Source organism: Antechinus flavipes, chromosome X (genome assembly GCF_016432865.1).
Source record: "Antechinus flavipes isolate AdamAnt ecotype Samford, QLD, Australia chromosome X, AdamAnt_v2, whole genome shotgun sequence".
Classification (NCBI taxonomy): domain Eukaryota; kingdom Metazoa; phylum Chordata; class Mammalia; order Dasyuromorphia; family Dasyuridae; genus Antechinus; species Antechinus flavipes.
The window spans coordinates 76280455-76297690 of NC_067404.1; the positions used below are offsets into that span (position 1 = coordinate 76280455).

Sequence of the window (17236 nt, forward strand, 5' to 3'; positions counted from 1 at the left end):
AGATGCACACATCTATTTAAGAACTTACCTTCAGGGATGGAAAACCCATTTTTGTCGGAGACCTGTTGACAAAACAAAAGCAAAAAGATGTAAGTGGGCGGGAAAACTCAGCTATGTTTAATAACTCCAAAATACAAAATGGAATCTTCAACAACATGTTATTATAGGTAACCCACCATTCTAGTTGGCGGAGTTTCTTTTTCCATCCTGACTGTCGGGCACAGCGTTAGCTCTCCCTCCCGGCTTCGTGTCTCTAGGGACACAAGTATGCCAACTAAGCTTTTATGTCGGGGCTCAGATAAGAAACTTTAAACAAAAGAGGGCCAAGCAGATTGCTAGGGGCCATCCACTAGACATCTGCTTGAAAACATCCATTTACCCCTTAACAACCATGTGTGGGTTTACTAAAGCAAATCACCACCCACTGTGTGTCTCAGTGAAGAGGCTCTAGAGAATTGCGCTGACTGGAAAAACTCATCATCCCATGACCAAGTCGGCAAGGAGCCTCTCCCAAATTACCTTAGCTGGGCCTAACACCACAAACTTACGGGTCATCACCAGGCCTACATTAACAATAAGATATTTATACACCGCTTAATATTTTAAAACTGCTTTACATTTTTAAAACCTGTTGGGTTATTAGCAATTCCTACTCTTACCTTACAGATGAGCAAACTGAGGTTCAAAGAGGTTATAAATTACTTATCTATGAACATACAGGCATCAGAACAAGAACTTCAAAGACAACTAGGTGGCACAGTAGATAGAGCACTGGCCCTGGACTGAGGAGTTCTTGAGTTCAAACGTGGCCTTTCCATTCTTCCATTTTTAGTACCTGCTAATGTTAACTTAGGACTTACTTCTAATGACAGCTTTATCACCACAAGGTTGGCCTACAGCTGACACTTTTTTTGGTCAGTTTCCATCTACTAAGGTCTGAGTTCATAATGTTTGTCATTTTATGGACCCCTCTGACAACCTAGAGAAATCTATGGACCTCCTCTCTAAATAATGCTTTTAAAAGCATAAAATAAAATGCACGGGATTACAAAGGAAATTGATTAAAACAAAATACAGTTATCAAAATATATTTTTAAAAACTTCCATAAACTCTAGGTTAGGTACTCTTTACTAAAATGTAGAAGTTATCTGTTGAGTATAAACACTGAAGAAATCATAAATTAGAACAACTTCCAAAAATGAAGCAACTTTTCTATGCAGTAAATATGTGGTTTCCCTTCTACAAGCTGTCATAGATTTCAAACTGTCTCAAACTTCATAAGAGATGACAACAAAAGTTTGCATGCTAAAAACTGAATACAACCTTGAATCACTCCACAAAAATGAAAAGATCTCTACTAAGGGAACTTCCCTTAAGCTTCCAAGACACAGGATTCAGAGTTATAAGAAACCTCTAAGACAGACTAATCCAATCCTCTCATTTTAAAGAGATGGGAAGTGACTTGTCCAAAGCCACACAACAAGGAAGTAGAAGAGTCAGGACTCTTCTCCTACATTAGCCAGAAAGAGACCAGAATACTAACAATCAATATCATTTGAGTAACATCAATGGGAAGTAAACCAACATTCAAATAGATCTCCCTCCCATAAGAGGGGGCGATAAGAAGAGAAGGCAGAAGGGACAGTAGTTGCTGGCAGATGAGGAAGGTTCAGAAGGACACGTGCAAGAGGAGCACATGTGCAAGAAGAGAAAGAACCCTTGCTTCAGCTCACCAAAAAGAGCCCATGAGATTTCTTAATCCCATCACATAAAAGCTCATTTATTTGAATAATTGTGAGAGGGTAGAATACCATCGCTCATTTCTCTTATCACTGATTTTCTGGGTTGATGGAAGCCAGTCACTGGCCCAAAAGCTGCTAGTTCCCAGCTGGCCATGAAGAAGCTACATCTACATGGACGCCTTAATGTGGTCACTGCTTCTCAACTACTTGGGCTGGGCATGTACCCCTGTGATCTCATCAATATAGGGAGCTCCTGGTGAAGAAACTCTCTCTTCCATGTGGATGGGGCAGCTCTTCAACAACTTTAAAAGTCTTGAGGAGGTGGGTGCCTAAGGAACTGAGAGGATTTGCCAGCCATGAGGTTTGATTGGAATCTAGGGCTCCCTGACCAAGAGGCTCTTTTTAATAAACTATGCACATCAAAGGCAAACAGATGGCCTAGCTCCCTAAGGAATCCATCCCAGAGCCCCAGGAGTTCTCTGGCAGCTGGCACTCAGCTTGGAGCCTGGGCTGTTTTTTCTGAGCTTGAGAAAAGGCCTACTTCAATCATGTTTGGTTTTGCTCCATCCCCATCCAACACTAAGCCTCACACACTCAGACTTCACGCCTAGAATATCAGAGGAAAGCTTCATGGAAAATCCACAAGAGGATTAGTTTTCCTATATTCAATAAACATCGAGTGGGTCCTCACTAATATGCAGAACACAACACTAGGTGCAGATTTGAAAGTGAATCAGGCAAAATCCCTGTCCTCCCAAGGTGCTCATGCTCTAGGAATTCACGTTTTACCAGACCATTAAGGTGAAAAGAAATCACAGCACTAAATAGCAATAGTTTGAGCATTAGGGAAGTGCTGGAACTCCAGCTAGAAGATCCTAGGGCCTAAGGCACCCCTTGCTTACCCAGACCAGGCTTGAGCTTCAATTCTAAAAGAAGAGGTGGCCAAATAGCCACAAGAACTCTTCCCCCAATGCCTGGCTCCTCCCACCATGTGTGATCTAGGAAGTTCCCTGAGCAGAAATGTTCAACCACTTCTTTCAAGCCTGGATAGAGCACTCTTCAAGTCTTTTCTCTGAGCTTTCAGTCGCCACCCCAGTGCTTTCCCCTTCAATGAAAATGCATTCTGTCACATCCCAACCTCCCAGCTACTTTTCTTTCCTAAAATAGGGAGTCCGACTAAGGAATGATGGAGTTTCTGGTTGGCTCCTAGAGGCAAAGTAAATTCGCTGAGACATCCAAACGGGAGTTTCAGCACTACCTCCACGTCATAATCACCTTCAAATTACAAACCACAAATTTTTTTTAAAATGGTATTTTGCTAAAGAGGGCATACTTAAGTTCTCCTTTGATGCATCAAAAGCATATTAGCAAGATACACCAAATCAGTTCCAATAGAGCAGTAATGAATTGAACCAGCTACACCCAGCGAAAGAACTCTGGGAGATGACTATGAACCACTATGTAAAATTCCCAATCCCTCTATTTTTGTCCGCCTGCATTTTTGATTTCCTTCACGGGCTAATTGTACAGTATTTCAAAGTCCGACTCTTTTTGTTTTTGAACAGCAAAATAACTGTTTGGACATGTATACATATATTGTATTTAACTTCTACTTTAACCTATTTAACAAGTATCGGTCAACCTGCTGTCTGGGGAAGGGGGTGGGGGGAAGGAGGGGAAAAATTGGAACAAAAGGTTTTGCAACTGTCAATGCTGAAAAATTACCCATTCATATATCTTGTAAATAAAAAGCTGTAATTTAAAAAAGCATAGTAGCTTCAGGGCAGTTAGGTGGTGCAGTGGATAGAGCGTCAGCCCTTTAGTCAGGAGGACCAGAGTTCAAATGTGACCTCAGTCACTTAACACACTTCCTAGCTGTGTGATCCTAGGCAAGTCACTTAACCCCAGTTGCCTCAGCAAAAAAAAAAAAAAAAAAAAAAAAAGCATATTAGGGAGGGGAAAGACATAATTTGCAAAGGTGACCATAGCAATTCGTATGTGCCAAGAAAACCAAAGAGCAAAGAGAATGTAGAGTGAATGGGACCAGTCCTAGGTACCTACTCTTTTCATATGATAAGTCTTTTTTGATATCCATCTTGAAATGATGGTTTACATAACTACCTATTCCTGAAGCTGGGGGACTATGCCAAGGAAGTCAAATATTTGATGGGGTACAAGAAAATCAGATTAATATTCAATATACCTTTGAACTCATCTATTGGCAAAACTCAAGAAGCAGCCCAAAAGAGCAGTGCCAGGGAAGAGTGTTCTATACAAACACACACCTCCTAGTTGACTCCGAATTAGATCTTTTCTATTTGAATGCAATTTTCATCAAATCCATCTAAAATGAATTATACAGATCCCTGCTTTATTAAAGCAGGGTTTAACAACACAATTTCACCTTTTCTCAGTGACACATGGGCATTAAATTAAACTATTACATTAAATGAAAACATCAATTATTCTCAAATGGCACCTGAGGCCGTTACTGAGCTCTGAAGCAGACTGAGATTTTATACTAAACAATTCCAAACTGTCTTCTCTTGTTTTTGGGATGATCCGTTGTTCCTTCTTGCTATTATAAATGGTGCCTCTGAAAGATGACAGACTCTAATTTACTGCTTCCAATCTTTTCTGTGATGGAAAACCAAATAACTACAGAATGTTAGGATTTCATCTCAATTAAAATGTGATCAGATATGAATGAAGACCTTAGGGTCTCCAAATAGTAGATGCTCTATAAATGGGGATTGCCTTCCTTCCCTTTATTCTTAAAGGACTATGTGACTTCCATTTTGGCTGGCTGCTCAGAGGACTTTTTCCTTATTATGCACATCTTGCATTTATACTGACTAGGTGGACAAGCCCCTTCTTGCTCTGCTGTTTTCAAAGATGGAGAGAATGTAATGATGAGGTTTAGAGCTGGAAAGAATCTTAAAGATCAGTGCCACTGTTTTTCCCATCTCCATTACTGATTACAAAACAAAGGTCATGGGGAGAACTGAGATTTGAAACCAACTCTTTAGACTCCAGATCCAGTGCTCTTTCCTCTTGAGGATCGAGAGAGCAGTAACTGACCTGGAAATCAAGAAAGATGATCTCTAGAAATCACTTCTAACCCTTCAAGCACTCCAGGGATGGGCACGATGAGCAGAACTGGCTCCAACTATTAGGGAGAATAAGTGCAACTCTCATCCAGAACAGAAAAGAAAGGGCCCTGTTAGTGTCAAGAGACCTAGCCTCTAGCCTCGGTTTGCCCAGTGTTTAACACAAGTTCTCAGAACCTATCAGCAGCACATGGAGAGATCCACTGGACCACTGGAAAGATCATTCAACCATGTCACCTCTCTGGGGTCTCAGTCTCCTCTTCTATAAAATGAGAGGAAAGAACTACATGAAGTCTCTTCCATCTCTGAAACTCTGAACCAATGACTAGATGGATCTCCACAGTGCCTCTGAAATCTAAAAGTTTATGATTTTCATAGTACTCATTTTTAAAAGGTGATATTAATTCCCAGAACCCAGATCAGTAGCAATTACTTGGGTGTTATGTACTCCCAACTCCTCTCTCCCCAGACTGCAGAAGTGGCAGGTGCTAGGAACAGGGAATAAAGAGGGGAGGAGAGGAGAGGTAAAAAATGGAAGAGTTGCCCCAGACCCAGATCCATGACTCCTGGAAGTTTTCGAATTTCACCTTGGTAGCCGTGGCCAATCTCTGGAATGGTTTGGTTTTCAGAGTATTTTTGATAATAATTTTATCTCAAGAAACAGGAAAGCTTATGAGAAAGAATTCCCTGAGAACAAGGAGTAGGGAGAACATTTATTTCTTTGAAGCTCAAAGGGATGACAAACCCAGGTCATTCAAACCAGAATGCTCTATTAAGTGCCTACTATGTGCCAGGAACTATGGTTGATGCTGAGAACAGAGATAAAAGGGAACCAGCTCCTGCCCTCGGGAAGCTGACATTTTAATGAGACAAAATGGATAATGGTACACACCTAACATATTCAAAAGGAATCCTATGGTTATAGCAGAGGGAGCATGCTAGTTGAAGCGCGAAGAGACAAGAAAGACTTTCTGTACAAAGGATCTTTAAAAGGTTATCCGAGAGGCAAGCAGGGAGCCACTTGAGTTTCTTAAGCAGGGAGTAAAACAATGAACAATTCTGTACTTTTTGAATAGCTCTGTAGAAGGCCTGAGGAGGGAGAAACATTTGAGGCAGGAAGGCTCTAACTAAGGTGGGAGCTATATCTGAACCCAGGAGGGGATGTATGAAAGTGACATGAAGACAGAAGCTTGGATTTGGGGAGTTTGGGGGTGTGAATGAGGGAGGAGTCAATGGCAACTGGATGATTAGGCTTGTGGGGCCTTGTATAATAATAGGGAAGCAGGAAGGGGGTGGAGAGAAGAAAGAGCACCAATTCTGTTTTCGACAACTAAATTTGAAATGCCTACAGGTAAATCCAAATGGAAAAGTCTGGGATCCAGATTGAGGACTAGCTCTTAGGGGAGAGCTAAGAGCTGGATGTATAGACCAATCAACACTATAGAGATTATAACTGAACTCAAGGCAGCTAAAGAGACCACCAAGTGACAGTGAGAAGAGAGAACAGGGCTAAATCAGAGAGTATGATCTCAGGAAGGTCACTGTCAGCAAGACAGGAGCTAAGATCACATTGGACAGATGGTAGACTAAAGATAGAGAAAAGGTGAAAAAAAGCTGGACATTCTGGACCTTTGGTGGGCATCTAGGTAAGAGGTAACTCTGTGGAGATGGGAAAGGAGAGGAATAGGGCCTGCAAGACAGAAAACATTCGATTTCAGGGCTGCAGGGAATTTTCGCCCTGTTGAACTACCAGCCGCTAAGTGAAGCTATCCGTATTTAGATAAATCCGCTATACTTGGGACCTTAGTGCCATGATGTAGTCAGGGGGCCACACATTGATCATCTGATTCCTTTCAATTTGGGTTATCCTCCCCCAAAATGGCCATATACAAACTGGGGAAAGCACGTAGAGAGCCAAAATTGGAAAGGCATTCTCCTTTTGTATCTGAAAAATTAGCTGGGAAAATCTGCAATGAAACAGTTCCCACGTACAGCAAACTGGATTCCATCTTCTTATGGGCTAAAGATCTGTACATTTTCCTGGAAAAATGCCCAAACCTTTGTTGTAACCTCTTTCATCCCAGCTGAGGCCATGTTTCGACTAAACAAGCACCACAATTAATTCCAGTTATGCCTGAAAGTATAATGGGCCTCACTTGGAGAAAATGCCACATATAAAAGGTTAAAACTACAGAAAATTGATAAAGATTATGATTTCAATTCCAAAAAGATTAAAGATGGAGACTACACACACAGATCAGGCATTTTACCCAATTTGCTCCATTTCAACACTCTCAACAGTGTTGTGAGTATCCTTGGTCCCTTGTAGTGATTGACTCACTGAACCCAGAGAATGCTCCATTTGGCTTGCAACATGCTGCTATAGCCCAAGGGTAATGGGGACCCTCACTACAACCAGTGAGCTCTAACAAGTAAAACCAGTTTTTGATGCTGCTTTCGGAGAACATCTGCATTAAAAATAAGTCTCAGTCAATGATGAAACTCAGTTCCTGGTCTTCGTTGTACCTGGAGGTAGCACCAGTTTTTAGAGAAGGAAACTGAGGTCCAGAGAGCTGAAATAACTTGTTCAAAGTTGCACAGGTATCAAAGGCAGGAAGGGAGCATTTATTAGCTGCCTCCTATGTGTCAGGCCACATGTTAAGTACTTTATAAACATCATTGAATTTGCTCAACTCCCGACTCTGGGAGCTACTGATAGCTCCTTTTATAACTGAAAAAAACCTGAGGCAGACAGAGAAGATGAGGGACTCATCCAGGGTCACACAGCTAATATCTGAGGCCACATCTGAACTCCAGTGTTCCTGAGCTCTATCTCCTATCCAACCCAGCCCTATCCAAAAAGCATCTATAGAGGGCTTTACCAGGCCACATGGGAGATACAAAGAAGTGGCAAAAGAATTCGGCCTGAAGTTTGCATTTTAATGGGGGAGACAAGATAGAAGCAAACAGGTACATGCAAGATAACACAGGGTAGGTGGATGGTGATCTAGGAGGGAAGGGCTACTGGCAGCAGGGGGCAAAAATGCTTCCTACACACCAGGTTTCAGCTGAGTCGTAAAAGCAGATCGGCATTCGGAGAGTCTGAAGGAAAGCATACTGCAGGGATGTGAGGAAACCGGGTCAAAGGCAGATGGGCACCCTGGGAGATAGCACTGGTTCTAGCAGGATTAAAGTATGTGTGTAGGACAGCCAAGTAGGCGAAAACCAGGGAGCTAAGAAGGACTAGCTTGTACTCTTCAATGGAAAGGTCTAAACTTGAGGACAATCACTTGGGCAACTTTGCAGACAAATGCTGAAGCTACGCGAGATGAGGCTGTAGAAAATCATTTGTGCATTCATGGGAAGATACCTGAGGTGCAGAGATCAAATAGGAGGCTGTTGCAATAGGCCAGGTGAGAGAGAAGGAGGAGGATGTAAAGTAGGGACTTGTCTGTGTAGGTGGAGAGAAGAGGACGTATATATGAGGGACATAAAGAAGGTAAAAGTACCAAGATCTGTCAATGGATGGGATAGATGGAGTGAGGGTGAGGAGTCAAACCTGCCCGGGACCAGGAGGATGAGGCTGCCCCAAACAATGATAGGAGAGTTTGGAAGGAGAAAGTTCAGGCAAAGAAGCATTCAGCTGTGAATATGTAGAATGGAACATAGCCCTGAGATACTAAGCTAGATATGGGATATCAGAACATCTAACAGGCTTTATTGGCGAGATTAAGAGAGAGGTCAGGGCTGTTAAATCTGGGAGTCACCCTCAGACAGACAATCAATGAATCTGTGGAAATTACACCAAGTCAGACCACACAGATCAAAAAAAGAAAAGGGCCCAGGACAGAGGTAGTTAAATGGTAGAGTTGGGATTCCTCTCCTGGCATGCCCCCCTGCTCATACCCCTGCTCCCAAAGTCCACCTTTGCAATGAAGTCACCCAATATTAACAAACATATATACGTGTGAGTGTGTGTATTCTCTCTCTCTCACACACACACACACACACACACACACACACATTTAGAGAGAGAGACAGAGAGAGACACGTACACTTGGTTTGGAAGATTTGGATAAGTCCTTTAAATATTTCCTCTTTCCTAATCCATTATAACAGATGGTCCAGCATAAACTACAATTATCTTCCGGGTGGTCTTCTTACACTTATCTAAACACTATAAAATGAGATGACAAAGTATCCCATGGTTCTAATGTTTCTTCAGCACCCTTAGGAGAACTTGGATGCCATCCTTCCAGGTAGTGCCAAGTTCCTTATCTATTCTGGTTTCATTTATAATGAGAATGACAAGAGTGCTAAGATTCATTTCCTCAGTATTATACTGACCCATTAGTCTCTGGACCAGCATCTCAAGTTTAGAATAACAAAAATAAAGTGAATGTTTAAAGATGGACTAAAAACCGGGATCCTTAGAACTGTCTGCTCTTCTTCCTGCCATACAGCTGCCATGATTGCAGAAACAGGAGAAGGCCACCCAAAGAGTCTTCACTATTCTAAGAAAAATGCCCAGGATAACCACGTCTTCATTCCTCCCTGGGCTCCACTCCTGATTCACTGGACTTTCTTAACCATGCCACTGATAGTTCACCTTGGAAAGTTCACTCCCTTCTACCTCAGGACTTCTCAAGTTGTGCAGTTGTTTCACTCACATTCAGCTCTCTCAGGACTCCATTTGGGGTTTTCTAGGCAAATACTGGAGTGGTTGGCCCCTTCCTTCTCCACATCATTTTACTGATGAGGAAACTAAGGGTTAAATAATCTGTCCAGGGTCACATAGCTAGGAAGTGTCTGAGACCAGGTTTGAACTCAGAACTTTCTGACTGTAGACCTGGAGTTTTATTCACTGTACCACCAAGCTGACCAAGGATTTCCACTGTTCATACTAGCAACAACTCTCCAAATTCTGTTTCAGTTTCTGCCTCTCTCTAGCCATTAAGCTGGTACCTTCCTCTAACCTTAGACTTCCCTCATCATAAGCTTCTTGAGGACAGGGCCTGTCTTTCACTAGAATTTGAATTCTCAGGGCTAAGCTCTGTCTCACACAAGGTAAGCACTAAATAAAATGCTTGCTAACTTGCCTAAGGGTGGCCATTTTGTATTTCTTTGATTCAAGAGTAGCTGTGACCAAAGACTTGTTTTCTAGTGTCCAGCCAAGGGATGAACCTGTACCTAACTGTGTGAGTCTTCAAACAGCAAATAACCGGGCCCATATTTAAACCGTTTCCAGTATGATAGAATTTGCCAGACTTTCTACTTCAAAGGCATAATGCGTGAGACCACGTAAGGAGTCACCTCCACACCATGATGCAGCAAATGAGTAGGACTTTTATGAAGGACAATGCCCTGTGCTAAAAGCCAGCATCTATTAAAATGCACCACACCATCAGTGTGGAATCAACCACATTGGCGTTACGATTGCTCCAGGTAGACGAAAGACCTCCAAAAACTCCACCACAATGCTGCTTCGGGCAGACCCATTTCACGACTAATATATATATATATATATATATATATATATATAAAATTTATTATTTATATTTTTATTATAATTATAAAATTATAAATTTATAAATATAAATATATATTTATATATTGTCCTCATTTATCAAAGACTCAGAACAACTTAGGAAGATTTTAATGCTCGCTTTATTGGGCTCGGCTCACTATGGCATCAAGCAGTCCCATCATCTCTTGATAAACAAATGGAATCCAATGTATTATTTATAGAAGACTAGAGAGGTTAAAAGTTACACAGTGAATGTGTCCAAAATAAAACTGAACTACAGATAAGCCAAATAACGATTTCTGAAAATCTGGTTTTTGCTAAACTAAGTTATTATTTATTTATAAAGTTTATCATGCCATGCAATCATTCTGAGAATCATTCATTTATGAAATAAGATACAATGGTTGGAAATCAGCTAGTCAGGAGGCCTGGCTTAAAATCTCAGCCCTGCCACTTAAGGGGACCAATGGGCCTTCTAGCAGATTTCTTCTTCTCTCGGCCTAAAACGAGAGGGTTGAACAATATTACTTCTAAGGTGTCTTTCAGTTTGTTATCTATGATCCTATCAACTGTTTCTACGATGAGGCCTCTAGAATGATAGAAAAGTACCATCTAAAAAGTTTGTCCCTGCATCTCAGTCAGTTCCCCACTAACTGAAGCACACAGCAGCAAAGGAGCACAGACCAAGAACTCGTCTAACACAGCAAGGCCTGAACCTAATGAGAGCCTAGTTACATACAAGAGAAATGGATTTTGAAAAAAAAGTTGTCACCAGCAAAATGAAAGGACTAATTACTGAGTGGTAGGCTGAAATGTGATCGTAGGAGTCCCAGGATTTCCTGATTCTTAGGACTACCTAGTCACCTCACAATGAGCCTTGAATGGTAGAGAAGAGACTAGGTTTTTAAAAGGAAACTTAAGATAGAGAGTCAGCTCTCAGGAACTGTGAATGCTTGCCCTTCCTTCCTCAAAGCCCTTTCCTTGGCCCTTTGCATCTCTGGAAGGAAAAGGGCACACCGGATGGAAGGTTTAAATATCTTCCTTTAGCTAAGTTGTTAAGTTGGATTCCAATTACAAAGTCTTTGGTCAGGTTATGGGATGCTTAGTGGATAAAGGTACCACCCATCTCAAGTTATTCAATACAAACTGGGTATTGATAAGGAAGAAGACAAGAGCACAGCTAGGGGAGCAGGAGGCCAGCTGGCTGCCTGGCAAACTTATTTCCTGGCTAGAAAGAGACCACTGGGTACAATATTTGAACATGCACCTGAGGTAGGGGCTTTTTCCCCATCTTTTTTTTTTTCACAAAGCAAACAAGAAGAAAAATTCTAAAGGGGCTTTTCAGAAACTCAGCTGCGTGGGGCCGAACACTGGTCCAAAGAAGGTGTTTGGAGCAGGACAGACAGAACTAAAGGCCAAGCTAAAGTAATTAGAATAAGCCGGCAATTAAAGGCTTTTGATGCCGGAAGCCAAAAGGAACAAGCTAAAGCGGTGAGCTATTGACACAGAGCCAAAGCCCCAGCACCAACCAGCAGAACTGGGGCTGGGAGCCTCAAGGTTCCAGATCTCAAGACAAGGTTGTTTTGGGCATAATGCTAGGGGGAGGGGGAGAGGAAGCCTGGTAAGCAGCCATCAAGAAGAGGTGACCGGGACAGAGAAGATGCTAGAGCTTCCCTAAGTGTTGGAAGTTCTTTAAATCTTGTCCTAAGGCTTATCTTGTCAAGCTACTATGCAAATATTGATCACTAACATTTAAGTGTTTATCCTGATTTTCTTAAAGTTATTCTTATGGCATTAATTGACTGGCTCATATTCGAAGTGCTCAAGGTATCATGATGAAGCAGAAAGAGCTTCCAATGAGGAGAGATCTGGGATCTTCCACTGGCTCAAACCCCTTGCTTTCTAAGCCTCAGTTTCATGTCATCTGGCCATCAGATACCCAACTTTGGAGGGTGATAGGAAAAAAACCTTGGGGCAAAGAAAGCAATTTTATTCAGGACCAGGAGTTGAGGCTAAACAGTGCCCAGCTGCCAACCTGATGATGCTCTCCGCAAAATGAGCTGATAAGCTGATAAACTAGGTCTTAATGCATGGCATTTGGTAACCCTTCAAGTACCACCTAAAGTACCTAGCTATTACAACTTCCCAAAGCTTTAAAAAAAAAGCTTTGTTCACATCCAGCCCAGAAGGCAAAGACTGCAAATATGATTATTGGAGACCTCAGGACGAGCTGTCGCTTTGGTACAAACACAGAAGCTGGGCTCAGGGCCCAGGTAGTTTTGACGTCAATGCCAGTGCCGGGATCAGCAGGTTGACTAGTTATAGGGAAAATTGCAGAAAATTTATCTAGTTAGAATGCTATGACTTTCTATATTTATCTAATAAATCATATTTCATAGGAATCTGGCAATTAAAAGTACTGGCAACTTTTAAACTCACGATGACTGAAGATAAACATAGGGGCTGAAGGAAAATGTGGCAGGTGTCTGGTTGCCACTGGTACCTCGGAACCAAATGGCACTTCTGCCAAGCATCGTTAAAGCAATAGTTTGGTTACGCAAATGCAAACCACTCCATCCATGTCTTTCTCCATTCTTCCTTCACTCCACCAAAAGATGGGCAAGGGAATGAAATGAAATACATTAGATTGTATTTTGTTTAGTGATTGTCTTAATAATCCTTCCTGTCCTTCAATATGGTAGATAATAGAAAACTGGAAGTGTTGTAATCAGACATTATACTGCAACGATGTAGATCTTACCTACACTTCTGTGTCTTAACACTGTATTCCTACTACTGAATTTAGGGTCAATATCTTAATTGCTTATATATAAAAAGATATTTTCTAGTAATATAGCAATTTCTAGAGTGGTTTTCTCACAAATTTGGGAGGCAAAAGATCTATTACTTTGCAGTTTTCTAATCTCACCCCACCTTGTTTTACAGATGATGAAATTAGGCCTGGAGAGAGAGAAGTGCCATGTTCATATGCACTAAGAGAGAAGAGCCCAGATTCAAATTCAGGGACTGACTCCAAATTCAGGGCACTTAAAAAATTCATACCCTTGGCTTCCTTTCATTAAAGGTAAGGGAGATATGTGAGCTGTAGGGAGAATCAGCCTTACACAGAATTCTAGCGGTTCCATTTAAATAATGAAATCAGAGCAGCTTCCAAGCTTCTAGACAATCTCACCTTGCAAAGGTTTGCATGTTCATAGGATGACGATTTGCCGAAGGGTACCAACTGGTGTGCGCTTTCTGGAGAACTGCCATGTAACACCTTTCAGTATCAGAAGAAATTGGCAACATAAGGCAATAGTAAGAGTGTAAGGCAGTCTCCCCCAAGGCCTCTGTGATACCATAAACGTTCATTTATTTACTAAGCATTTACTAGGTAGTCTCCTCTTCTTCCATCCCGGTTTAAGGAGCCAGGTTTTGGTGTCTTTTGAAGGCTACAAAACCAGAAGCTGTCAAAATATCAGGGGGTTCAGAAAGAGGAAAGGACAAGCCAGGAACAGAAAGGGGAGCTCAACTTGGGTTCGGATACCTGGGTTCCAAGGCTCAGCTGGCTGGGCTGCTTACATGAGAACCCTCATTTACTCATTTATTTATCTTCACCATGATCTGTTTAAAAGGGTTTGCCAGCTTCATCATTAAGGATTTACACAGATTTACACAGACAGAACAAGGGAGCTTTGAATTCATCTAAACCGGTACTCCTCCCTTCCACAGGTTACAAAGAGAAAAAAAATTATCTTATTTGAAAACCCTGGGAAGTCCGCTAATCTGTATGCTAATCACCCTTTTTTCCTAAAAGATAGCTAGCTATAGGAATTTTCTGAAATTGCAACTGCTGTCCCCAAACTGGGTCTTCCATCTTCAGGCCATCACGTAAAGGGGATGTGACTAGGAAGGGGGAAGACTTGAAATGGATTATTAATCTAAATGTTTTGGTAAGCCCTGCACTTGCATATACATACACATAGAGAGATGTACACACACACACACACACACATATGTATATGTATATATACATATATATATATATTTCACATACACACATAAACTATCAATACTCATCCATGATAATCAAAATTTTTAAAAACACATTTTTGATAATTATTGATACCCAAAAGTCAAAACTGAGAACAGCAGCTATTGATGCAATAGTCTTACTTTTCCAACAAAGTAAAAGGATATGAGCCTCTCTCTCTAAACACAGGGCATCTTCACTGAGAACATTAATCGGGATCCAGGCAGACTTTCACAAGAGAGATTTCACAGCAGAGTATAACGTTACTGCCATACAAGTGATTGAAAAACACAGAGGATGCACAATTACCCTGTGCTTCTTCTCTGTGAGAAAACAGTACCTCCTGTCCTGACAGCAAAATTGTCAAAAATTTCTTGAAAACTCTAACAGAGACGGTCTATAGTAGGTGAGGCACAATACAGAACTGTATCCTTTCGCTAAAGATGTCCATTTCACAATCTAAATTGAAGAGGGTTTCCCTATGGCTAGTGAAGCTTTCCAGATGCTGTTTGTGAACGATACATGCTGGTTTTCCATCAAGCCCCCAAATCTAGCAGACACTCCTCCAAAGAGACCTAGAAGCAGTTACAAGAGTTGTGCCTAACTATTCACATGGGTAAAATCAAGTGGTTAAAGACTATTTTCTGAATTATAATGCTCAGTGCTACCTACAACTTCTGCAGTTCCTCCATCAACATATGGACAATGTCTTGGACAGACAGAATCGATGACTGCGTCTGCTCCTGAACCAGAAGAGAAGGTGGTTGGTCGGCCTTTAGGAAACTGCAAAACTTTTTTAATGACCGTAAGCTTTTCCCAGAAATAGACAACCAACTTTTTGATACCAATATTCTAGCTCATGAATTAATGATTTTGAGCATTTTGAGCCAGGAGGGTCTGGGGGGCATTGGGGGTTAAAGTGTGGTACAGGGAGGAGAAGGCCACTTGGGGATATATAAAATGCACAACATACCGCTTTAATATAACAAAGATCCCTTTGTTTAATTTAATTATAATAATAATTTAATAATCTATCATTATGTTATGTTATGAGCATAAACATATGCATTTTATTGCTTGCAGAGACAATTTTACACTTATCACAGGCAAAACCTTGAAGGACAAGGGCAGTTCCTAAGGTCTACCTGTTGTTATTATGGAGTTTCTTAGTTTTTAAATAAATTTTTAGTCTAATCTTTTGATTGTCCCATCACTGTATCCTTTCCCTCCTTCCTTCAAAACCACCATTCCTGACATTAAAGGGGGAGGGGAGAGTGGGGGGAAAACTCTGTTATAGGCAATGGTCCATACCCAGGGTCCCCTTACCTTTGCCAAGAAAGGGAGGGAGTGAGAAAGTTTCCCAATTAAAGTGGTATAATCACTTTGTGGAACTGCCTAATTCCCTTTGCATCACTTCACACAGACTCTCAAGCTTCTCTGTATTGATCGTGTTTGTTCCTTCTCAGAGCAATTGTGTTCATGTACACATTCATCTGATTGTCCATTCCCCACTAAATGGGTCTCTAAAACTCCCTTGTTTAAATAGAGCCTTTTAGGATCCAAGTTAAATGGAAGAGAATACAAGAATGCTCCGTTCACAAACCGCATTTGAGATTACTGCCAGAAATATCACTTATCCCTTTCCCGGCTACTTGATAACTCAGATGCCCGTTTCTGAAAAAGTAAGTTTGAATATAGCAAGAAGCTCTATAATTGGTTCCCTAGAAAGCTGATCTGGAGTTTATACAAAACACAGACAATTCAATGAGTGCTAAACTGGCACATTCTATTAACATTAGGGTATAGCCACTGCTTACTCCGAGTGAGCAGGCTGTCTCTCAGAAAAGGTATCCAAAAAAGGATTTATTCAGAGCTTCCAAGGATGCTATACTTAACCTCACACTACAAGAAGACTGGGTGTGAGCTCTTCATGATTAAGATTACCAAAGGGAGCAAAAGTATAGCTCATAAGCTTCTATGTGTAATTAAAATAAGTTTAGGTTAGAAGTATAAGCAGGATTTGACCACAGCTTGCCCAAAATTTAAAGTGCATCGGTTTAAATTATACTTTACATAAGGATTCAAAATACTAGGCAAGAAGACTTGATTTAATCTACTTACTATGTATATAACCTAAGGAACTAAGTGGTACGCATTCAGGGTTAGAGGGCTCAGGAAAACCTGAGTTCTAATAGAGTTTTGTTGTCTGTCCTTTGTTCTTTAGAGGACCAAGACTTCAGGGATGTGATGCCATGACATGCAAGTGAACTGGATTTAAGTGAGACAGGGCTGTACAAAGTCAGCAGGCTCACGTTCTCCTCTGGAGCCATCTGGGTCCAGTGGCCAGAAAAAGAGATCAGAATGACTAGAGATGGCCCTGGATGCAGAGGGACACTTTGGCCTTTTTAAGCTAAGGTCTTTAACAGGTCTCCGTTTGACTGAGGCCTCACCCATTCAGTGATTAAGGTTGGGTAAGAAAGAAATGAGACAGAGAACGGCCTCTTTTACCTAGTCAAAAAAAAAAATCCATATGGTAGGGTTGTTATGGTATGCCCTTGGTTTTTCAATACAGTTTTATACATTTACTAGTTGTGTGGCCCTGGACAATTCACTTAGTCTCAATTCATTTCAGTTTCCCTAACTGTAAAATGAGGCTAATAATATCACTTACTTAACAGGGAATTGTGAGGATCAAATGAAATATTCCAGCACTTAGTACACAGTGTCTAGCCCAGAAATATTTGTTCCCTTCTCTTCCCTTCCCCTCCATGTGACTCTAGGCTGATCACAGAGTCTCTGAGCCTCAGTTTCCTTCTCTGGAAG

The 17236-nt window shown here is 41.3% G+C and overlaps 1 protein-coding gene across 1 annotated transcript in view; it reads right to left on the minus strand.

Moving 5' to 3' along the window:
- The window catches only part of WDR44 (WD repeat domain 44), an 83842-nt gene that overhangs the window by 57795 nt on the left and 8811 nt on the right, over nucleotides 1–17236 (minus strand). The window contains exon 2 of the mRNA XM_051968973.1: nucleotides 29–62. Within this exon, the coding sequence (XP_051824933.1) occupies nucleotides 29–62 (34 nt within the window). The remainder of the gene's footprint in view (nucleotides 1–28; nucleotides 63–17236) is intronic.